The sequence below is a fragment of the Staurois parvus genome, unplaced genomic scaffold, assembly GCF_062004578.1.
Source record: "Staurois parvus isolate SC_StPar_1 unplaced genomic scaffold, SC_StPar_1.0 ptg001152l, whole genome shotgun sequence".
Classification (NCBI taxonomy): Eukaryota; Metazoa; Chordata; class Amphibia; order Anura; family Ranidae; genus Staurois; species Staurois parvus.
Window position 1 is genome coordinate 390107 of NW_028318948.1, and position 25814 is coordinate 415920.

The 25814-nt window shown below is 44.5% G+C and overlaps 1 protein-coding gene across 4 annotated transcripts in view; it reads left to right on the forward strand.

Annotated features, from left to right (window-relative positions):
* LOC149439147 (cytoplasmic dynein 1 intermediate chain 1-like) overlaps positions 1-24741 on the forward strand; it is a 100225-nt gene extending 75484 nt beyond the window's left edge. The window contains exons 3-8 of one of the 4 annotated variants that reach the window (XM_089659406.1): positions 5763-5879; positions 10653-10767; positions 13859-13949; positions 17621-17644; positions 19303-19362; positions 24591-24741. In XM_089659406.1, the coding sequence (XP_089515532.1) occupies positions 5763-5879; positions 10653-10767; positions 13859-13949; positions 17621-17644; positions 19303-19362; positions 24591-24726 (543 nt within the window). In that variant the 3' untranslated portion in view covers positions 24727-24741. The remainder of the gene's footprint in view (positions 1-5762; positions 5880-10652; positions 10768-13858; positions 13950-17620; positions 17645-19302; positions 19363-24590) is intronic. The other 3 variants (XM_089659407.1, XM_089659409.1, XM_089659408.1) reach the window with 3 other exon arrangements.
* The last annotated feature ends 1073 nt before the right edge of the window (positions 24742-25814 follow it).

Sequence of the window (25814 nt, forward strand, 5' to 3'; positions counted from 1 at the left end):
GATACCTTTTAACAATGAGATCCCTCTAAAGCTTTGGAAGCAGGTGTGTACTGACTCCTATTTAACATGATTTTGAATGTGATTGCTTAATTCTCAACAGAGCTACATCCCCAGTTATAAGAGGGTGTGCACACTTATGTAACCACATTATTTTAGTTTTTCATGTTTACTCCCCCCTAAAAGATTTCAGTTTGTTTTTCAATTGAGCTGTACAGTTTATAAATCACATTAAAAGGTGGAAAAAGTTCTGAAAAGATTTATCTTTGTCTCATTTGTTTACATCACAGAAACCTGACATTTTAACGGGTGTGTAGCCCTTTTTATCCACTGTATATATACTGTATATATTTAAAAAAAAAAAGTGACATTTAAACTACAACTCTGCCTTTGTAAACACTTCAATATCAGATATACAGTAATTGTTTACCAGCACTTTGCTGCACATGGGGGGCCATACATGTCACATAGAGCTTGCCCTACAAGTGGTGTAAGTTTCATGTTCAGAAAGTACATTGGGTACCCATGCATGTGTGAACGCTGATGCAAAGAAGAACACAGCCGTGTACAGGCATTCACTTGTATGCAGGGGCGGACTGACCATTTGGAAACTCAGGCAGTGCCCGAGGGCCTGGGGTCAGTAGGGGGCCCCATGAGATGCCCCTGGTACCTTTTTCATAGGCTTTTTTGAGTTTGGCCAAGGACACAGGGGCCCCATGATTCCCTATTGCCCGGGGGCCCCATGAGTTGTCAGTCCGTCCCTGCTTGTATGGTAGGCTGTACACAACATGTGTGGCTCCCTGGGTGTGGTATATCACTGGAAATTACCAGAGACATCCAAAATGCCTGTGTGAGTTTCATGTGCTTCAGCCCTAAAACTAAGCTCTTAGGGAAACCATACATAATTTTTTTTCTTTCAACAAGCAGTACTGATCAGTATAGCACTGATCGTTCAGGAAAACCTGACAGGCTGGTTGTACAGAAGTCGATCAATAGATCGACTTGTGTACAGCCAGCTAGCTCATACCTGGATCGAAATTTGACCAGTCCCTGTTGAACCGGTTGAATTTAGATCCATATATGGCCGACTTTAGTGAATTCAATATGAATTATGTTACCCTGTGCTACTGTCCAGTACCTGGTAGAGGCTGAGCTGATGAAAGGACTTCTTGAACGCCTGGAGTTGGTGAGGAGGGTGTAGCTGGATGAGAAGTGGCATAGGTTTTGACATCATGGCCAGATGACAGTCTGGATATTGTTGGAATGCTGTGGGCGCAGGACTGAAACTTGTGCAGAACGCTGTCTTACAGATGGAGCACCGGAACTTGAAGATGTAGTAGTCAAAGCTAGCCAGAATCAGCAACAAATTGGAAGAAGATGTATCAATTTGGAAGGCAGAAGCAGGGTCAGAAGTCAGATTTGATATCAGATAGGCAGAAGAAGTAGAAAATCAGCAGGTTGGGGGTAGAGTCAGAACACAGACCAGTGGCAGCACCTGAAGTTCAGAATCTGGAAGAGACACACAGCTTGATTCTTCTCAGATACTCAGGACTGTCACACCAATTACTGTCAAAAACCGCTTTATTCATTGCAGATAAAAGCACTCCTGACAAGTATGTACACACGATTTCAGCATGCTTTTCATGCTATTTTACAGATTTTAATGAGTCTTTATTGTTATATAAGAACAAACTCTGGAATGCTGGAATGTCAAGGAGCAGGAATTGATATGACTGTGTTTCCTATATACTGTGTACATAAAGTAAAGGAAATAAGTATTTGATCCCCTGCTAATTTTTAATGTTTGCCCGCTCACAAAGAAATGATCAGTCTAAAAATCGAATAGTAGGTGTATTGTAACACTGAGAGACAGAATAGCAACAAAAAATTAAAAAGAAATTATGCACTGATTTGCATGTTCATGAGGGAAATAAGTATTTGATCCCCTATCATTCTTTTTTGGCTACCAGGTGTCTTTCACACAGGTAACAATCTGAGATTAGAAGCAGTCTCTTAAAGGGAGCACTGCTAATCTCATTTTGTTATCTGTATAAAAGACACCTGTCCACAGGAGCAATTAAACAATCAGATTCCAAACTCTCCACCATGGCAAAGACCAAAGAGCTGTCTAAGGAAGTCTGGGACAAGATTGTGGACCTACACAAGGCTGGACTACTAGGCTACCAAACTATCGCCAAGCAGCTTGGTGAGAAGGTGAGAAGGTGACAACAGTTGGTGCAATCATTCGCAATAGAAGAAACACAAAACAACTGTCAGTCTCCCTAGGTCTGGTGCACCATACAAGATCTCACCTCATGGAGTGTCAATGATCACGAGAACAGTAAGGAATCACCCCAGAACTACACGTGAGGATCTTGTCAATGATCTGCAGGCAGCTGGGACCACAGTCACCAAGAAAACAATTGGTAACACACTACGCCGACAAGGATTGAAATCCTGCAGTGCCTGCAAGGTCCCTCTGCTCAAGAAAGCACATGTCCAGGCCCGTATGAAGTTTGCCACTGAACATCTGAATGATGCAGAGGAGGACTAGTTGAAGTGTTGTGGTCAGATGAGACCAAAATCGAGCTCCTTGGCATGAACTCAACTCTCTGTGTTTGGAGGAGGAGGAATGCTGCCTATGACCCCAAGAACACCGTCCCAACTGTCAAACATGGTGGTGGAAACATTCTGCTTTGGGGGTGTTTTTCTGCTAAGGGGACAGGACAACTGCACCGCATCAAAGGGACGATGGACAGGGCAATGTACTGTCAAATCTTGGGTGAGAACCTTCTTCCCTCAGCCAGGGCATTGAAAATGGGTCGTGGATGGGTGTTCCAGCATGACAATGACCCAAAACACACAGCCAAGGCAACAAAGGAGTGGTTCAAGAAGAAGCACATTAAGGTCCTGAAGTGGCCTAGCCAGTCTCCAGACATTAATCCAATTGAAAATCTGTGGAGGGAGCTGAAAGTTCGAGTTGCCAAACGTCAGCCACCAAACCTTAAGGACTTGGAGAGAATCTGCCAAGAGGAGTGGGCCAACAAGGGATTTGCCACCAAGTACTAAGTCATGTTTTGTGAAGGGAATCATATACTTATTTCCCTCATGAACATGCAAATCAGTGCATCATTTGTTAGACATGCATTTCTTTTGAATTTTTTGTTGCTATTCTCTCAGTGTTACAATACACCTACCATTCGATTTTTAGACTGATCATTTCTATGTGAGTGGGCAAACATTAAAAATCATCAGGGGATCAAACACTTATTTCCTTCACTGTATGTGTGTGTGTATATATATATATACACACACACTATATTGCCAAAAGTATTGGGACACCTGCCTTTACGCACACGTGAACTTTAATGGCATTCCAGTCTTAGTCCGTAGGATTCAATATTGAGTTGGCCCCGCCCTTTGCAGCTATAACAGCTTCAACTCTTCTGGGAAGGCCGTCCACAAGGTTTAGGAGGGTGTTTATGGGAAGGTTTGACCATTTTTCTAGAAGTGCATTTGTGAGGTCAGGCACTGATGTCGGATGGGAAGGCCTGGCTGGCAGTCTACGCTTGAATTCATCTCAAAGATGATCTATAGGGTTGAGGTCAGGACTCTGTGCAGGCCAGTCAAGTTCCTCCACCCCAAACTCACTCATTCATGTCTTTATGGACCTTGCTTTGTGCACGGGTGCGAAGTCATGTTGGAACAGGAAGGGGCCATCCCCAAACTCTTCCCACAAAGTTGGGAGCATGAAATTGTACAAAATATCTTGGAATGCTGATGCCTTATGAGTTCCCTTCACTGGAACTAGGGGGCCAAGCCCAACCCCTGAAAAACAACACCACACCATAATCCCCTCTCCACCAAACTTTACACTGGGCACAATACAGTCAGGCAAGTACCGTTCTCCTGGCATCTGCCAAACACAGACACGTCCATCGGATTGCCAGACAGAGAAGCGTGATTCATCACTCCAGAGAAAATGTCTCCACTGCTCTAGAGTTCAGTGGCAGTGTGCTTTACACCACTGCATCTAATGCTTTGCATTGCACTTGGTGATGTAAGGCTTGGATGCAGCTGCTCGGCCATGGAAACCCATTCCATGAAGCTCTCTACGCACTGTTGTTGTGCTAATCTGAAGGCCACATGAAGTTTGGAGGTCTTTAGCTACTGACTCTGCAGACAGTTGGTGAATTCTGTGCGCAGGGGCGGACTGACCATTCGAGCACTCAGGCACTGCCCGAGGGCCCGGGGTCAGTAGGGGGCCCCATGAAATGCCCCTGGTACCTTTTTTATAGGCTTTTTTGAGTGTGGGAAGGACCCAGGGGCCCCATGATCCCCTATTGCCCGGGGGCCCCATGAGTTGTCAGTCCGCCCCTGACCCTTGGTGAAGTCTACAAACAGCTGTGCCAACACAAAGTGCAGGCATGGACCTCCATTATCACTACTGGGAAGCCAGTCACAAGTAATGATGTGTTGCTGACACTGGAGCTAGTGCTTGTAGACATAAAATGTCTGAAAGAGGTTGGTGGTGATCAGTTGGGGTAAAAAAAGGAAAAAATAAAAGGAAGCAGAATTCTATTTTCCAAACGTTTACATTCAAAAATGTAACAATAGGTCATCCACTTAGGGTTTAGATATACACTACTAGATATACACTACTACTACTACTACTAATAATAATAATAGTAATAATAATAATTTGCCTGTTTAAACAAGTTACTAATGTTATCAAATGATTTAAAAAAATATGCTGGAATCCAGAGTGCTACTAGGTACACATATACAATAAATGCTTGTACAAAATGTGCGATTATAATGAAAAAGTTATAATGTTGACATCTGCTTCAAACATTTACAAATACATCACGTTAAAGGGGGGTTCCACTCAAATGTTGAAGCTCCGCTTATTTACCTCCTCCCCCCTCCACTGCCATGTTTGGCACCTTTTGAGGGAGAGCGGATACCTGTTTTTGACAGTTCACCACGGCGAAGTGAGCCGGAATTTCAGCCCCCTCCTTCCTCCCGCAGTCTCCTGGGAACTTTCATAGGTTCCAGAAGACTGCCGGACCAATTAGGAGGCGCAGTGCGACTTACACATGCGCAGTGGGCACCAGGCTGTGAAGCCGCAAGTTGTCACAGCCTGGTTCCAGCAGTTGACATGTCGGCACCGTGGAGAAGAGAAGGGGAGAAGGGACGGCACGGGTGAGAACATTGCTGGATCCTGGGACAGGTAAGTGTGTGTTTATTAAAAATCAGCAGCTACAGATTTTATAGCCACTGACTTTTAATAAACACAAAAATGGCTGGAACTCTGAAATACTGCTAATGCAATTAGGGGATCATGGGGCCCCTGTGTCCTTCCCACACTCATAAAAGCCTTTAAAAAAGGTACCAGGGGCATTTCATGGGGCCCCCTACTGACCCCGGGCCCTCGGGCACTGCCCGAGTGCTCAAATGGTCAGTCCGCCCATGCCAAGGGTACATATGACAGGGTGATTATACAGGAGACTGGGAGACAGATGCCACCTTATAACAGAAAGTGTCTGAACAAGAATCGTCATAACAGGTTCACCAGGGATTATATATAAAACTGCAGATTTAAAAAGATTGAATACATACAGTATTTTGAAATTACATGAACATGTTTGTTAACACTGTCCGGGGTTAGGTCTACTTTAAATGGAAAAATAAAAAAAAACATTCAGGTCAGTTATTTGATATTAAATAGATGTCATCACCTTTCTTGATTTTATCTCATGTAGGAGTACATAATGTCTGATAAAAGTGACCTGAAAGCTGAACTGGAACGGAAGAAGCAGCGTTTAGCACAAATACGGGAAGAGAAGAAACGTAAAGAGGAGGAGCGGAAAAAGAAGGAGGTCAGTGAACTGAGTTTAGTTGCTTCAAACTCGTACGTTAAGGGCTATTTCACACCACAAAAACATCCTCCAGATCCGTTCTGGATGCATTTCGGCATGAGAGTTTTTTATGCGTCCCAGTGTATTTTTGATGCATTTTTTTTATTTGTTCCTGATGCTTTTTTCCTGTTTTTTTGTTTTCACTGTACTGGAGTCTGGTGTGTTTTTCATGTATGTAGGTGTGTTCTGATACATTTTTAATGCGCTTTACATCATTCCAGTACAGTTCTCTGTAGGGAAAATGCTGCATGTTCCACTTTTTTTTTACTGGAACAGGAACACACTGGAACTGCAAGCACTGCACTGCAAGTGTGAACTATGCCATTGAAAACCATCAAATTCATAAAAACATAAAAACAGCAAAAGTCCTGGAGGACTCCTTCATAAGCCCAGTCATGGGGGGGGGGGGTTCTGTTTAAGCTCAGGTTTGAATAACAAATACACTAAATGACTCACCTGTAATACCTGTAATACCCTTTAGTGTAAGGTTTTTTCTTTAATAGTGAGAAGCATGCTAGAAGCCTGGGTATGAGTCAGCCTGGGAGTGAGTGAGTGAGGTTACTTCAGGTTAAGGCTGGAGAGCTCTGCAGGTCAGTTCTTGGATACCTCCCTCTGCTCTAGAAACTTGGAGAAGTTTCTGGAAGCCAGTAGGTGGTGGGAATGGGAGGGTAAGGAGGGGATAATTTGCATACTTAGGGGAATCTGGTCAATTCCCAGGCAGGAGTCCTGGCATGGTGGCAAGATCAGCCCTTAAATACGATAGAGCCTGGGCGGAAGAGTTGGGTGGAAGATGAAGTGAGGAAGTGCTGCTGGCGTGGAGCCTGGGAGTGGGCCCCAGAGGAGTTGGTCTGCCTACAGGCTGGAAGCTGGTAAGAAGGATCTCCACAGTCTACCGGAGAAAGACAGCCTGTCGGCAGGGAAGGAGCCAGTCCAGCATAATACTTGAAAGCAGCTTCAACCTTTAAAGCTACATGAACAGGAAAGTGTGAGTACTTCTACACAAAGAATGGAGCTGTGATCAGGTGCAATACCCAACTAGTTCTCCCTGGTATCCCATTACTTGGAATCCCTTGCCCTGGGTTACTCTCAAGACAGCCAGGTGGATGAGGAATTTTTCATCTGGGGTCAGATGCTCCTTGCAAAAACTGTATGCTGACTCTTCAGAAGATAAGAGCCACACCTGAAGGAGTAGATAGCCTTGCAAAAACTGTATGCTGACTCTTCAGAAGATAAGAGCCACTCCTGAAGGAGTGATCCTAGGCTATCTACTCCTTCAGGAGTGGCTCTTATCTTCTGAAGAGTCAGCATACAGTTTTTGCAAGGAGCATCTGACCCCAGATGAAAAATTCCTCATCCACCTGTAATACCCTTTAGTGTAAGGTTTTTTTCTTTAACTACCTGCCGACCGCAGATAGCCGAATGACGGCTAAACTGCGGCCGGCCAGTTCTGAGTGGACGTCATATGACGTCCTCCCAGAACGCGCTCCCAGGGGGCGCGCACCCGGCGATCTCCGTGATCGCTGTGTCCTACGGACACAGCTGATCACGTGATGCGGTAAAAGGCCAATCACAGCGGCCTTTTACCACTTGATCAGCGGTGTCCAATGACACGCTGATCAAAGGGAAATGCAAGTGTCGGTTCTCGGCTGCACTTTCCTCACGCTGTCAGATCGTGAGGAAAGTACTGCCGAGAACCGACAGTTGTCAGAGTGGGGATCGGCACCGATCATCAGGGCACTGATGATCAGTGCCCTGATGATCGGTGCCCAGCAGTGCCACCCGCAAGTTCCGCCCACCTGTGCCCAGCAGTGCACCCACTAGCTCCGCCCACCTGTGCCCAGCAGATCACCCACTGCCCAGCAGTGCACCCACCTGTGCCACTCTGCAGTGTCACACACCTGTGCCCAGAAGTGCCACCTACCTGTGCCCAGCAGTGCCACCCACCTGTGCCCACCCACCTGTGCCCACCAGTGCTGCCCACCAGTGCCACCCACCACTGCAGCCCAGCAGTGCTGCCAGTCAGTGCCACCAGTCAGTGCCCAGTGGTTGTGCCAGTCAGTGCCGCCAGTCAGTGCCCAGCAGTGATGCCAGTCAGTGCCGTCTATCAGTACCCATCATCAGTGTCACCTATCAGTGCCGCCTATCAGTGCTGCATATTAGTGCCGCCTATCCTTAACACCTCATTAGTGCTGTCTATCAGTGCCGCCTATCCGTGCCACCTCATTAGTGCTGCCTATCAGTGCCCTTTAGTGCTGCCTATCAGTGCCCTTTAGTGCTGCCTATCAGTGCCCATCAGTGCCGCCTATCAGTGCCCATCAGTGCTGCCTCATCAACGCACATCAGTGAAGGAGAAAAAATACCTGTTTGAAAAATTTTATAATAGAAAGAAAGAAACTTTTTTTTTTTTTTCAAATTTTTTGCATTTTTTTTTTATAGCGCAAAAAGTAAAGCGCCCAGTGGCGATTAAATACCACCAAAAGAAAGCTCTATTTGTGAGAAAAAAATGATCAAAATTTCATATGGGTACAATGTTGCATGACCGCGCAATTGTCAATCAAAGTGCGGCAGCGCTGAAAGCTGAAAATTGGCCTGGTAAATAAGGGGGTATAAGTGCCTGGTAGGCAAGTGGTTAATAGTGAGAAGCATGCTAGAAGCCTGGGTATGAGTCAGCCTGGGAGTGAGTCAGTGAGGTTACTTCAGGTTAAGGCTGGAGAGCTCTGCAGGTCAGTTCTTGGATACCTCCCTCTGCTCTAGAAACTTGGAAAAGTTTCTGGAAGCCAGTAGGTGGTGGGAATGGGAGGGTAAGGAGGGGATAATTTGCATACTTAGGGGAATCTGGTCAATTCCCAGGCAGGAGGCCTGGCATGGTGGCAAGATCATGAGTTTGCTGGATTTTTTTCCTTTTTGTGCTTAGGAATTTGTCCTCCCAAGTTGTTTCAGTTCCATTGGGCATCCCATATACTCCTAGACCCCATCCAAGTTATTAACCCCTAAAAAAAACAACAAAAAGCAAGCTCATGGACTGTTTACTGACTGCGGATGAAAGCGTGGAAAATGCATCTTGCCTGGCTTTGCAGAGATTAGGGGTACCCAAAAACTAATCAGCCATCAAAACTAATATGAACTTGATAAATACCCCATTCGAAAACCATTTCCATTAATATGGGGGTGGCTTCTCCTTTGCAGTTGTAACAGCTTTCACACTTTTTCGTAGGGTTTCTACAAGATTTTGGAGTGCATCTGTGAAAATATGTAATTTTCAGCCAAAACAGCAATTGTGAGGTCAGGTACTGATGTTAGAAAAGAAGACCTGGCTCACAATGCATATTCCTGTTCATAACAAGAATGTTCAGTAATGTTAAGGTGTGGGTTCTGTGCAGACAACTCGAGTTCCTCCACACCAAACTCATCAAACCGTGTCTTTACAGAGCTGGCTTTGTACACGGGCACAGCCATGCTGAAACAGAAAAGGGCCTTCACTAAGCTGTTGTCACAAGGTCAGAGGCACACAATTATCTGTATTGTCTTTATATACTGTAGCATTAACAGTACCCTTCCCTGGAAACTCCTGAACTCATTTAGGGAGGTATTCCCATACTTGTGGGTGTATAGTATATTGTGGATAGGTAACTTTTTATTTTGATCGTTTAGTGATGTCACTTACCTGTTATCCTCTTTAGTATTTTGTGCAGTTATAAAAAAAAAATGGACTTATGCAGGCCATAGATGGAGAGAAAACCGGCCAATTTTTCTTTAAAAAAACGAAAAATCGGTCGTTCAAGCGGCTGACGTTACCAGTAATGGTAAAAAAATCGGCCGATTTTCATCCCGTCTACAGTCGGCAAAAAGTGTCCCTGCAGAGAGCTCCGCTATTTCTTTGACAGTTCCTTGACCGTTATAGCAGTTGCAACAATGTATCTATTTGTATCCATTTCGGATACAGATGTTTTTATTCAGAAACAAATAGATACATTGTTGCAACCGCTATAACTGTCAAGGAACTGTCAAAGAAATAGCGGAGCTCTCTGCAGGGACACTTTTTGCCGGACTGGAATTCCTCTTCTTCTTCTTCATCCTCTTCATCATCTTCTTCATCCTCTTCTTCATCTTCCTCTTCTTCATCTTCCTCTTCTTCTTCATCCTCTTCTTCTTCATCCTCTTTTTCTTCTTCTTCATCCTCTTCTTCTTCTTCTTCATCCTCTTCTTCTTTTTCATCCTCTTCTTCTTCTTCCTCTTCATCCTCTTCTTCTTCTTCCTCTTCTTCTTCATCCTCTTCCTCTTCCTCTTCTTCTTCATCCTCTTCTTCATCTTCTTCATCCTCTTCTTCATCTTTCTCTTCTTCTTCTTCATCCTCTTCTTCTTCTTCTTCTCCTTCTTCATCCTCTTCTTCTTCTTCATCCTCTTCTTCTTTTTTCTTCTTTTTTTTTGTCTTCCTCTTGCAGGTCACTGCTCATGCGCAGATTTTTTTATCGGTAAAAGATCGGCCGATTTGCCCATCATTGCCGCGAAAATCGGCCGATCGGCAAAATTTTCCAACTTTACCGATAAAAAAAATCTGCCAAAATACCGAAAAACGGCCGAACATTTAGCCCACTAACGATCCGAAAATCGGCCGATTTTATTTTTGGCCGAAAAATCGGCCGATTTTCAACCCATCTATGGCCTGCATAAGCCTTGTGTCTTTATATTGTCCCCAAGATCTTTAGTGAATCTATAACACATTATTTTACACAGGCAGAACAACAGCAAAAAACAGAGCCAATCCATGAAGATTCTGATCTAGACCGCAAGAGGCGTGAAACAGAAGCTCTACTGCAGAGTATTGGGATCTCCCCAGAGCCACCTCTAGGTATTCAGAGATGTGTGATTAAATTTCTTGTAAAATGTCTGATTGTTCACAGCTTTCTACCAAATCCAGGCCTGCCTTGCACAACTATATAGTGCAAGGACTTTTCTGATTGGATATTAATTATTTAAATCAGGTAGGCCCTTAGATTTCATAGATATGGTAAATCTAAGTAAGGCCTTACCAGGGGCGGACTGACAACTCGTGGGGCCCCCCGGGCAATAGGGGATCATGGGGCCCCTGTGTCCTTGCCCAAACTAAAAAAAAGCCTATGAAAAAGGTACCAGGGGCATCTCATGGGGCCCCCTACTGACCCCGGGCCCTCGGGCAGTGCCCGAGTTTCCAAATGGTCAGTCCGCCCCTGGGGCTTACTGACGTGTGAGGTGGCTAGGTGATAAAATCAGGAAGGTGATCTGTATTTGTACAGGTCCCTGGACACCTACCAGCAAGTTAACATGGTCAGTGGACATGTTTGAGTAGCGCACCCCTGAAAGAGCAGTTGGTCATATTAAGTTGTATTTCCCCCTTAGAGCGCACACAGTCAGGCACACAGCATTTTCAGCATTCTTCCTCTGGCTCAAAACATCAGTCTAGGGTTTTTTTTTTTAATTGGTGAACGATGAACTTAGATAGGGATGGGGATCATTGGAATACAGCAGAACCGCAAGAACTTGAGCAACTTGAGGACTGCATAACTTCTCACTGCTCTGCACAACTGCTGGAAGTTTTTCGCAACTTTTAGCTGCACTGCACAGCTCCTAGCTGTATTGCCCAACTGCTGGCTGTACTGCATCACATTTGGCTGGACTTTCACAAAGTAGAGTCCCATAGGATCTCTGAGCTGTCTGTGACCTGCACTCTTCCCAGAGTCTCAAAGCAGGTCTGAAAGTATGGACATGTTTCATGTTGAAAGTGGAAGTGCTATACCATTCTTTTGCTTCCGCTGTGTGATGGGACACATAGCTAACAGGCGGGAAGCCTCACTTTTGTCATTCACTGCGTGCGCTGCTAGTGATACTGAGTCATGTCATAGCCTCAAAGGGGGCAAATTGTGGGTGCCCTCTTAGCTTGTGCCTCTGTGGCTGAAGTTGCCAATTTATTTTCCATGTCGCGAGGTACAGTATCAAAGGTTATGGCAGCGTATAACGTTTCCCGTGAAGACTGGGATTGAGCACTGCAGTCACATTTGCAGCAGTTGCTTTCATATTCACAATCCTGCGAAATGTCCTTTTATCTCTTTCAGTCAGTTGACCATGTGAACCGTGCTTATGCTTACAGATGACTTTTCCCAGAAACTGTACACGCCGGTATAACCTTTGATACTGTACCTCGCGAGATGGCAAATAAATTGGCAACTTCAGTCACAGAGGCACCAACAGTTTGCCCTCTTTGAAGTTCAGTAAGCTCTGACATGACTCCAGATTACTATCAGCATATGCAGTGAATGACGAAAGTGAGGCTTCCCACCTACTAGCTAGGTGTCTCATCACACAGTGGAAGCAAAAGAATGTTACATCACTTTCAACGCAAAACGTCATCACTTTCACACCTGAAAATCATGTAGTGTTTCCATTTTTTGTCTAACCCCTGTATGTGTTCCAGATTAAGCATGCATTTGCTTTTGCATGCATGCAAGGACAGATGGGGGTGCTTTTACATTGTTTTTAATTCTTTTTTATTCAAATAAATTTTTTACACTTTTTCTATGTAACTGTATTGCTATATTTTTTTATCCTTCTGTGTGATAGCTTTTGGGTGACAGTCTCTTTATGGAAACATCAGGGATCTATTAGACCTCCAGTGTCTTCCCTGCCCTCCAAAGCAACTAATCAAGCACAGATTGTGCTTGGTTAGCTCCTTCCCTGGCAGTAACAGCCAGCAAATGCCAGCTCTGAAACCAGAAGTGATAAAATCATCATTACATCCAGGATCATTCGTCACAGAGGAGATGGGGGAACAGATTTCACTTTTACAAAGCAGCCAATCACCTACCGAAAAAAACTGTACTGTGATCATGGATGTAGCTGCAGCCATGGTGTTGTAATAACCACTTACTGACAGATTGTTTTTATATGTACAGTATGTTGGTCAGCAAGTGGTTAAAGTAGATTTAAATCTAATCACTAAAATCTTATATAAGCATTAACATGTTTTGCAAATGTTAACTTTTTTCTTTATGATGGTGATCAGTGGTGTATTTAGGTTTCTTGCTGCCCTAGGCAACACAAAAATCACCCTCCCATCCCCCATCCCCCATGGAGAGATCCTGACACTCACAAACACCCCTGACATTAACCTAACATTGACCAACAACACCCCATCCCACCCGAGAGACCTTTCCACTACCACCACCCCCCATACACTGACAACCCCCCCACCCCGGTGAGAGAGAAGACACACACCTTCACAGCTCTGGACATCCCCAGGAACAAGAATCAAGCTCTGCATACACCATCAAGCAGCCCGCAGCCTCTCTCAGATCTCACCTGGTCCCCATGATGCGTGTGTCCTTTCTTCCATCCCTTCAATCGGGGGGCGGTGCTTCCCCCCTGAAAAATGCCTCTGCCCACCTGAAAAATGCCGCTGCCCCCTGAAAAAATGATGCCCTAGGCAAATGCCTTGTGGTAAAGACACCCCTGATGGTGATCCTGCCATGAAGATCCTTGTTCAGACACCTCCTGTTATGGGTTATTTTTTACTGTGCTCCTGCATTGTCACCCTGTCACATACCACCCTGGTCACCCTGGCTGAGAACTGTTGGGCCAGGACACATTGGTTGGGCATAGTCCATGGTGTGCAGCTACTGGAGAGACTACATATAGATAGGAAATGGCTGAAAGAGACTGGAAGAGATCAGCAGCTCAGCTGCACTGATATGTAAATTAGGATAAAGAAAGTGAAAAAGTGAAAGAAAAACCCCATTGCAATTGTGCATGAAACACAGCAAACTAATTGTCTTACAGTTTAAGTTAGGGTTTTGATCTGCTTTAAATAATAGAAGTCTAGTAAAAGTATGGTATAGACAATAGCATTGCAAATATTTGATTTATTGGAGTTGAAAAGAATATTGGCTTTGTTTTTCTTTATTACTTAGTTCCAACCCCAATATCTCCTTCATCCAAATCAGTGAGCACGCCCAGCGAGGCCGGGAGCCAGGACTCTGTTGATGGTGCAATAATGGGACGGTAAGATGTGTATCTTAGCCCTATTCATGTGGCTATCATGATGTTTATAATTTATATAAAACATTTAGTCATCGTTCATAGTAAGCCTTAGCAAAGGTCATACTGAGCCCAGCACTTGGTTTACATGCCTCACACCCAGGGGCGGACTGACAACCCATGGGGTCCCCGGGCAATAGGGGATCATGGGGCCGTTGTGTCCTTGCCCAAACTCAAAAAAGCCTATGAAAAAGGTACCAGGGGCATCTCATGGCGCCCCCTACTGACCCCGGGCCCTTGGGCAGTGCCCGAGTTTCCAAATGGTCAGTCCGCCACTGCTCACACCAAACATTTCATGCACTGCATCATTTTTATTTTTGCATGTGGATATATCTCTCATACATTGCTGTAGCCAGTATCGTAATAGTGGTAATTCCCAACAGATTGCTGGAATATGCAACAGCACAATAAAGCCTTCTTACTACAGAAGGTATTTACGTGTCTAATTCCATCACATATCCCAAACAATTAAGGATTATACCTCAGTTCGGGACAGTGGGCAAAAACTATGCCTATCAGTCCTTTATGTCTCAACAGTCAGATGCACTTTCTAAACCAAGAGAAAGAAGCCAATTCTTTGAACGTGAAACTTTATTGTAACAGAAAAGCAACACAAAGCCCATCCTGGGACCTCCTCCTCTGATGCAGGTTTTTAACCAAAACTGGGGCAGAGGAGGAGGTCCTAGGCTGGGCTTTGAGTAGTTGCTCTGCTACTATAAAGTTTTGCGCTTGAAAGAACTTAATGTGGATTCACACACGTGCAGTGCAAATTGAAGCTCTGTTTTCACAGCTAATTGACAAAGTAGTTGTTTTTTGATTCAGGTCAGGTTTAGATCAGGTTCAGGTCAGGATTTTATCCTGTTCCCAACTGATGACATGTGCGATTCAGAAAAGTTCCCATATAAGTCAATGAGCCTGAATTCGCACCTGAGCCAGACAGCACTGCTCAGAAAACTGACAGGACTCTTTTTCAATTCGCACTCCGGCTGCACCGCACCAGGCACAATAGAATCCAATGTTATTTCACATGTCATGCGAATTGGATGTGGTTCAAAATGCTCTTATGATGGCTTTCACTGGCTTCTTTCTTTTGGACCTTTGGATAGCTTGGAGTGAGAACAAGACCCTTCCTGGTTTTAGCAACCAGCTAGCCAAGATTGGTAGCCAGCATACTGGGCTCAGGTGCGGCGAATAATTATTTTTCATGTTCAGAAACACCTTTTTTATAGTACAGATCCAGCCAAGTATACAGTACAGTAGATATATTTATTCCAAACTGCATACAGCTGTTTCAGGCTTTTTTGACAATTATCAGTGCAGTGTATGGAAATCATGTCTTATATAGAGGGCTTTGAACAGTGGTACAGTATGGGTGAAAATCTGTTAAAGATTTGTGTATATTTACATGGCCTTGGTATAGAAGGTTAAAATCAATATGACTTTAGATATGAATTCATGCAATTTCTCTGCCATCCTAACCTTGCATAAACAATTGTATACTGTAAGGAGGCGTGGTTTTCATTTTTTCTAGCTTTTTTTTTTCCTTACAAAAACACTGGCATGCCCTTCTGTATCAGAACAACAGAAATAAGATAAAACCCCACCCTTTTCCTCTTTGGTCACAACACACGTACAGTATAACTAACATCTGTAGTGCACAGACATAGGTGTGCACAGCCTATTGCATTAGGGTGTTGTGATAGACCGTCTGGCACCCCGCCTGGGGGTGCCTCCTGCCTTCCAAATCCTTCCAGCAGACCAGTAGCTAATATCAACCCTTTACCCCAAACATCATACACAGACAATATGTTGAAGTAAAACCAAGGGAAAATTACTTTTATTAAACAGAAATACAGGTTTTTTTACACTTCAAAAAAAGGGGCCGTTCCCACATGAACAATAAAAACAACCATTTCATTGGGTAAACATCCCACAATGGTTAGGTAAGGAGGTAAAGCTGACACAAGACTAATCACATCCAGACAGAAACATTAAGTTACTCAAATAACATAGGGAATTCACACATAAGAGGCACACAATGGGGAAATTATACACTGGGAGAACGACACTCCACACCTAGGCAGGATAGGCAAACACAGGTACACATTATAAAAGTAAACACATAACACCTTAATAAACAGATTACAAATAACAGCAGGAGACCCCAGCATCAGGTTGTTTTGAGCCAATTATAATCTTCTGCTTTGAGTCTCAGAGGGGGTTGAAACAGTAAATGTTGGTTTGGGCTGTTGATTCTATACCCCAACAAAACACAGAGGCCCCAAATCTGTATCTAGGTCCTCCAGTTCTCACTGTGTGCTCAGGGAGAGATGAACTTACTGTAAATCTGAGGTAAAACTACTCCAAAGGTCCTTCAGGCGCACACTTCCCAAAGAATAGAGCCAGGGCTCATAGTCAGTAGGCCAGCCTGCAGTTCTTTCGAAAAGCCCCTGTCCCATTTGGATCAGTTGGTCAGAGGTGTCACAGGTGTGCACCCCAAAGAGAGAAGAGGTGAATAGACTGTGGCTCCAGCTCTGGGATGAGGATTTGGTGATGAGGAGCAGAGGGCTGTGATGCCTGCTGGAGAAAGGACCCAGTAGGAGCCGAACCCCACAGCTGCCCAGCATCAATAATACTGAAGCTCCTGCTAATTACTTGACAATTGTCATCTGAAACTCTACCCCTGCCACTCCTTCACCCCCCCAGCACATCTCTAGCGCTACATAAATATTTGCTGCAGTTCTAGCGCTTGTGATGTGGGGGAGATTGGGTGCCATGGGAGCAGCAGGAGGAGAGGATCAGATGCTCCATGTCAGATGACAGCTGTCAAGTAACTTGCTAGTGCTTCAGTAGCACCCAATGGTTCCATAGCATAGCTGGTGGGCAGCTGTTGGGTTCATCTCCCACTGGGCTCCTTCTCCAGCAGCCCCCTCAGCCTCCTTCCCAAGACAGAGAACTATCATCTCCCCATGGTGTGCAATGTGTGAGGGCACAGTGGGCCCCTCCTCTGCACACATTGCACCCATAGATATTACGCCATTGGTGCACGGGGTGATTAGGGGGTGTTCAGGTACATCCGACACACCCCATGTGCATGCCTATGTCCTCAGAGAACAATTAAACTGATAACAGTCACGCAGGCAGACAGCATAGAAATGTATCAACTCAAAATATTTTCAGCAGGATCAACAGGGTACATTTTGTATCACTTATCGCATCAATATAAAGAACACTTTCAAGAATATATGTAAGATAACAAAAGGGAGCAAATTTTAGAGGTTTATTGTTGGTTTTCACATACACTTTAGCTTGCTGCATGCATGTTCCAAATCGGTGACACAGAAAGTATTAGGATCAGAGGATCAATATGACAACCAGTCAACTAGCATAATCAGGAAGATCTTGGCAATGACAGCCTCCATATTTTTCTCAGCATTGGATTCTTTTTTATGAGGTGAATCAGTAATAGAATTAATTTTTGGTTTTGGCCCAGTTTTGACTCTAGATGAGGCATCCATTTTACCAGCCATTGTTTGAAATAGTTTCTCTGGCCTTAGAAGGCAGAAGATCTGTGTTTTATTTGAGTTTTATTAATTTTGGATTAATAATAAACCATTCTTATTTCTTATTCTTAGGAATATTCAAAGTGGCCTTATGGGGTAAGAAAGCGTTTGTGTGTTTTGCAAAGTGTGTGAATATTCTATAGCAAAAGTTACTACATCAGCAGAATAAAAAAACATACAACAAACCTTTCTATGTTGAATAAGGAAAGTCAGTTTTAAAATAAATATGCTGCTTATTTCCATACTGATAATATGATCCTTTAAAAACCTTATTATTTTAAAAATAAATAATTTTAATAAGTGTGAACTCTAGCCATACCTTCAGCCTAGGTTCACACTGATGCGTGGAACTGCATGTGATTCAAAAAGGAATCGCATTGCATTCCTGTTCAAATCACGTGCAATTCTTTGCAGTGCGATTTGAGCCCATTCATGTTGTATGGCTGAAATTACAATGAAAAGGCTATCGGGACTTGTAGTTTTCCAATTCACAGAATACTGTGAATGGGTGACGTGGCTGATGGGCGGAACCCCGCACGGCCATGTGTTTTTTAAAATTGTGACAGCTAGCGGTGAGGAAAAGATTCCCCGCTAGCTGTCACAATTGGGATCGGGGGAAGGGGGGGGGGGTCTGGTCCGATAGTAATGAATATGGGTGTAACATGTTACGAAAGGTTAACTTATCCTTTAACACTTTTAGGGGGTTATTTACTAAAACTGGAGAGTGCAAAATCTGGTGCAGCTCTGCATAGAAACCAATCAGCTTCCAGGTTTTATTGTCAAAGCTTAATTCAGCAAGCTGAAGTTAGAAGTTGATTGGCTCCTATGCACAACAGCACCAGATTCTGAGTGCTCCAGTTTTAGTAAATCATAGGCTAGGTTCACATCTGTGCGGGTGGTGCTGCTGCAGATCCGCATGAAAATCCGTGCAGCCGCACCACCCGCACAGAGGAATGCGGACCCGCGGGCGGGTGCCATTAGTTCTAATGGCATGCCGCCCGCACTGGAAAACGCAACCGTACTGTGAACCGAGGTTCCCATGTGGGCTGCATTTTCAGAAGAAGTGCAGGGACTTCTTCCCTGCGTGTCACGGAGCACGGCAGTCCATTTAAATGAATGGGCTCTTGTGCCCGCGTAAAACGCGACCTGCGCGGCTGCATAGATGTGGACCAGGGCTAAGTGTTCCCAATGCCATGAAAGTGTTACAACTGAAATATTGCTGCTATAGAATCATAGTAAATAATTTGCAGCACAAGATCCCTTACACAAAAACAGAAAGGGGAAACAGAAAGATTCTCTAGAACGTTTAAAATCATTAGGAATTTAGATTTAGACATGAATTTACTCACTTTTTATGCCAACCTATACCTTGCATAAATCATTTTATTCAGTGGGGGGAGGTATTGTTTCAAGGTAGCAAAATACTTTTTTTAATGCCATCTTTAAGCCAGTCAGTCTGCTTTTGTCCTGTTTTACTGTCTTGTATAAATTAGATACAGTGGAAAAAGGTCTTTAGTGGCAAAACTTTTTGTTGATTTTTCATCCCCTTTATTCTAACCGAGATTGTTACGTTGTATATTCAGAAAATCCTTTTAGACCGGGGAATTACCATCACTGACTCATCTCATCCATCAGTATATGCATGCTCCCCTTTGTATTTTGTGTTCATTTTCTTTATATTCATTAAACATTGTTATTTCAGGAATTATAGTGTCTACTTATATTTTTTAAACTGCTTTCTGGACGATGAGCAGGACCTTGCAGTGGGATACTGACCCGTCTGTACTGCAGCTGCATTCAGACTCTGACCTTGGGTACGTTCCAGCCTTTATATCATAATGTGGATTTCATCTGCTTTATGGGAAATATAAGACATTTCTTCATTTTCCTCTGAGAGAAACGTGTCTATGATACCAACAGCAATCAGAATTTTCACTGTTTAACCTCCCTAGCGGTATGATTATTTCAGATTTTTGGTGCTGAAAGCGGTACCATTATTTTGCATGGAAATATGTAGTTTTTTTATTGTAGGCTGTAATATTTAGGAATAACTCACTGAAATCTGTCTGAACAAGAGTCTAGTAAACATCCCGGGTATGATAAAATTTGAAACACAAAATCATAAATTATAATTTAATAAATAATCATAAAAAATAATAATATAATAATATTACATTTAATTCAATAATATAATCAAACCAAAAACACTGAAATTTGAAATATAGAGCCAAGTTCGCACATCACTGGTCTCAGTCGCAAAATTGTTTTCAGTGTCTGATGAGGAATTTCCCCCACGAATCATTATCACTCAATTCTGCAAGTGGTTCTGATTTATTATCGCTGTTCTCTAGCTGATCTAAACCCGCTTTTGACCTAAAGGGACGCTTTTTGGACGCCATGGACTTTTCTAAGTTTCCAGGCAGAAAGAACATTCAAAATGCAGACGGGGACAGGACAGAGCACTCGGGACAAAATGTATGTGAAATGGGTTGAAACAGCAATGTTTTACTATGTAAAATCGTTTTGAAAAAAATGAAATTTTTTTTAAATTTTCAAATTTCCCGCCGCCGCCCGTACGCCCCGACGTCACAGGGACCGGAACACAGGAGCCGGATGCTGGCATCAGCTGGAGGAGATGGCCGGGGACGCTGCAGGGGACACATCGCGGGAGCGAAGGACAAGGTAAGTGCTGCAGGGACTCCCTATGCAGCGCTGCATGGTAAGCCCGAGTGTAGCTCGGGGTTACCGCTTTTGGTACTGACATTTTACCCCGAACTACACTCGGGAATACCGTTAGGGAGGTTAAAGTGATTGTAAATCCTTACATATACCCAGTGAAGTGATTGGTCTCAGGTGATACACAGAGATGAAACAAATCCTCCAACATAAGTTGTACATGTTTATCTGAAGTCTTCTCTTCTCTATAGTCAAAGCACTGAATTTATAAAGCTTGTCTGAGAGTTCCAAAAAAAAAGGGGGGTGGAGAGCTGAAATTACACACTGAAGAGCTCAGTGAGGGGAGCTCTGAGAGCTGAATGGATGGAAGAGACACCCTGCCTCCACACAGCTCACAAGAGCAGAGCTGAGGCTGTCAATCTGCTGGAGCTCCCTCTCCTGTCACCAATTTTCTCTTGGTGTCAAACTGTCAGAAGTGACTCATGCTAATAGCAGAGGAACAAAGCAGCAGACAGAAATGACACTTAGTGCTCCTAATAGAGACAAGTCTGAGGTTTACAACCACTTTAAACGTCATTAGACAATTAGCAGGTGGAAGCTGATTACCACAGACAACAAAACTGTTATTATTTCTAAATCATTCATAGTATTCCCTTTATGCCACGGAACACAACTTTTAAGACCATAGCAGTATGTGTTTTCTGTCTGGTAATATTATAACCAAATGAATGATACTGGTCATTATGGTGCTGGACTGGAGTGTTGGCGTCCACTGAAGGAATTGATGGGGAGAACCCACTTTTTAATGGACAGCAGGATAAAAAGTGATAGCTGAAGGGTGGATGTGGCTTAAATGAAGTCAACATATTTTTACAATTGTAAAAATAGGAAAAGTTTGACAAAATCACATTTTGAGCATTTTATTCAGGTTTTCAATAACAGGATTCATTCGCCTAAAGCGGTTTTAAACTGAAATCAAAAATATTATATATTGGAGCGTACCAATCTTTAGATGTGGTGGCTGCATTCGTTTTATTTAAGCTTTCTCCCTCTGTTTTCAGCTGGTGATTTGACCAGTAACACACTTCCTGTATTAGAGTAAACCCAAGTCTGCATGGAGGAGCAATAGAGACACCTTTGGACAACATTGTCAGTCTAAGGGAAGGGGATGTTAGATGTACTAGCAGATTTTAGATACACTAACAAATTGAAGCCAAACTCCAGTTCACACTTTTAAGCTGTTAAAGCAACAGTTCTGTTCAGGGGCGGACAACAACTCATGGGGCCCCCGGGCAATAGGGGATCATGGGGCCCCTGTGTCCTTGCCCAAACTCAAAAACGCCTATGAAAAAGGTACCAGGGGCATCTCATGGGGCCCCCTACTGACCCCGGGCCCTCAGGCAGTGCCCGAGTTTCCAAATGGTCAGTCCGCCCCTGGTTCTGTTCCTTTTCGGATAAAGGAGAAAGAAAACATACATCGCCAGTAGTCCATGGATCATCAGGTATCACCAATCGCATGGCCTTGAAATGTTGTACTGACATGGCCTTGAAATGTATGATGTGATCCCTTCAGTAAATGTTTGGACTACATATTAAGAATCCACAGTGTTCTGGTGACATATGCTGTCTTTGGTGCTAATCCTGGTTAACCTGCTATTCCTACATCAAGCTTTCTTCAAGAATGTGTGAGATGGGAATATATTGCAGACCAGGCTCCCACAAAAAGTGTAGGAAATCCTTTTCCTGTACAGCCCGTGACAAGATTTAAATGCACAACGAAACAACTAGCTGGCTGAGACCCAGCTATGGAGAAGGACTCACCGGAGTACCAGACCTTCAATCCCTGTTTGGTTCACACCTTTGCGGCTCTGCGAGCCGCATCCACATTGGCATGGCAGCCCATTCATTTGAAAGGGCCAATGTGCCTGTGTTTCATGCAGGAAAAAGGTTCATGCGCCTTTTTTAAAATGCGGTGGCAGGGACAGGGGTGGACTGACAACTCATGGGGCCCCCGGACAATAGGGGATCATGGGGCCCCTGTTTCCTTGCTCAAACTCAAAAAAGCCTATGAAAAAGGTACCAGGGGCATCTCATGGGGCCCCCTACTGACCCCGGGCCCTCGGGCAGTGCCCGAGTTTCCAAATTGTCAGTCCACCCCTGGGCAGGGAAATTGCATGGTGCTTTTGCACCATATGATTTCTAGCACATTTCCACACCTGTAATTGCGCTGCGTTTTTAGATGCAAGGGGGTGCCATTAAGAATTAATGCATGTCTGTGAAAGGGAAGTGTGTTTTGGGTGCAGGTGGTTCCAGGTGCAATTCCCACACCCGCAAAGGGCTTGTGTATCTTCATTCTAATAAGACCTAATGCAACTGGTGTGATTACCCCAACCACTTCCTGGTCTCAGGCCAAAGCGTCTGATGAGTACTAAAGCTAGATTCACACTAATGCGGTGCGGTACATAGCATGTGATTCGCACAGGAACCGCATTCCTGTGCAAATCACATGCGATTTGTGTGCGGTGCAATCGGAGCCATACATGTATGGCTCAAATTGCACAGCACCTGCACCAAAAAAGGTGCAGGACCCTTTTTTGGGTCCGCACTAGAATCGGATCGCATGGGTATTCACACCTATGCGATCCGATTCTTCACATCCTACCGCGTTTTGTGGACCGATTTCGGGGTGTTGTTAACATACACACCTGCATCGGTTCACATGAACGGAGTGCGATTCTGATGCGGTCTAGAATTTGCACAGAAAACGCTGCGAATTCCGCACCGCACCAGTGTGAACCAGGGCTCAAGCAGACCCACTAGCAAATCAGGTGTCCGTATAGAATGAAGGAGATACGATTGTCTTCCTGCGGTGTGTGACCTGATCATATGGTATTGGTGCAGGGACGGACTGACCATTTGGAAACTCGGGCAGTGCCCGAGGGCCCGGGGTCAGTAGGGGGCCCCATGAGATGCCCCTGGTACCTTTTTCATAGACTTTTTTGAGTTTGGGCAAGGACACAGGGGCCCCATGATCCCCTATTGCTCGAGGGCCCCATGAGTTGTCAGTCCGCCCCTGTATTGGTGACATGTATATGCACACCCACACAGCAAACTGACTAAAGCCCAGCTAAAGGCCATCAGTACATCCTTCAGTCCACTGACAGGCCCTTCCATTCCTATTCTTCCATTTGTATCTGACAGCTTGCTGACATTTGCTTACCATTTTGGGCAGCACAGCCACACGGGGGGGTTATTCACTGAAGCTGGTTCACTCAGAATCTGGTGCACCTGTGCATGGTAGCCAATCAGCCTCTGACCTCAGCTTGTTCAATTAAGCTATAGCAATAAAACCTGGAAGCTGATTGGTTTCTATGCAGAACTGCATGAGATTCTGAGTGAACCAGCTTTAGTAAATAAACCCCAGGTAGTGTGGCATTCTGTACCTGTGATCATTGTCCCCTGACTGACTACTGTTCTCTGAAGTACCAACAGAGCTGAGAGCAATGGGTCTTCTTTTAAACAGAAAATTAGGTGGCAGCAGCCCTGATGTTTGAGCAGGTTAATCCTGCAGGATTAAAGGATATGTATACCCAACATTTCATATTCCTGATATGTGCCTTCTGTGCCATGTACTTGTAAGAAAACATATCCTGTTCTCTTTGTATTGCTCCCTTTGTGTGAAATCTCTGGCGTTCCTGCCAGTCCCTCTGCTTTCCTATTAAAAACTGACCACAATAGGCATGAGAACTCACCGTGGTCAGTTCTCTAGCTATGCTGGGAACTCAGTCTGCTGTCCTCCAATGATCAGACTTGTCTTGACACGCTACCCCCCAACTGCACAGCCATTTACTGGGAAGACCAGTTTCCTTTTGTTTTTTCACCCCCCGCCTCTGTATGCAGCTTTTATTTCTGTTGTAAACTGGGTCGTTTTACAAGGCGAAAAGATACATATACTTTAACCTGGTATTGCTGTTTCTTTGCTGAAAGTGAGCATTACAATTTGTGAAAACCTTGTTTGTACAAGACATCAGCCTCTGTTAACTTGGTTCGGGAGGTGCTGTCTGTAGCAATTGTACAGTAGATCCCTGCAGCTAGTATTTGCAGCAGGTAAGAGGCCCTATCTCCCTTTAAGTACAGTACTGGCCTTTTAGCGGGTATTTCCCTCCTAATAATCCCCTCTAGACCCTGGGACTAATGTATTCTCTCTTCTGCTTCTCCTCAGAAATTTTAGTAAAACTGAATCAGAAAGCAGCAGGAGGGTAGAACATTTCATGGCCATAGACCCCAGTCAGCCTCCCCATGTCTTTGTAAAACAAATTCGTTTTCCAATTAGCTGTTAACAGTTAAACACATTTCTGTTTTCTAGAAGAAGACTTATTAAACTTGGAGTCTCCAAGGTCACCCAGGTGGATTTCCTACCTCGAGAAGTAGTTTCTTACGCAAAGGAGACACAGACGCCGGTCACTACACATCAGGCAGAAGGTAAGAATTTTATGACGTGATGTACATTGTATTTCTTTTATTCGGGGCTTCTGTCAAGGAAAATATTTTGCTACAACATTTTGTCTCTGCATGCCATGTTCAAAGGTTAGTCATAGAGGTTTTCTCTAGTCTGGTCAGAGTCACAAATGTAAATTACAGTTTGCAGAGTCACAGGGAGCAATTTACAATGCCCTACTGTACAGACGTTTTTGTGCATATACCTGCAGTGTGCACTTTATGACCTTTCCTGCTCAGTGTAGTTATAATCAATTTAAAGTGTTACTAAACCCAGGACCCTGCATTCACTATATCTGCTCTCCCCGGACCCTGCATTCACTATATCTGCTCTCCCCGGACCCTGCATTCACTATATCTGCTCTCCCCGGACCCTGCATTCACTATATCTGCTCTCCCCGGACCCTGCATTCACTATATCTGCTCTCCCCGGACCCTGCATTCACTATATCTGCTCTCCCCGGACCCTGCATTCACTATATCTGGTCTCCCCGGACCCTGCATTCGCTATATCTGGTGTCCCCGGACCCTGCATTCACTATATCTGGTCTCCCCGGACCCCGCATTCACTACATCTGGTCTCCCCGGACCCTGCATTCACTACATCTGGTCTCCCCGGACCCTGCATTCACTACATCTGGTCTCCCCGGACACCGCATTCACTATATCTGGTCTCCCCAGACACCGCATTCACTACATCTGTTCTCCCCGGACCCTGCATTGACTATATCTGGTCTCCCCAGATCCTGCATTCACTATATCTGGTCTCCCCGGACACCGCATTCACTATATCTGGTCTCCCCGGACCCCGCATTCACTATATCTGGTCTCCTCGGACCCCGCATTCACTATATCTGCTCTCCCCGGACCCCGCATTCACTATATCTGCTCTCCCCTGACCCCGCATTCACTATATCTGCTCTCCCCTGACCCCGCTTTCACTATATCTGCTCTCCCCGGACCCCGCATTCACTATATCTGCTCTCCCCGGACCCTGCATTCACTATATCTGGTCTCCCCGGACCCTGCATTCACTATATCCGGTCTCCCCGGACCCTGCATTCACTATATCCGATCTCCCCGGACCCTGCAT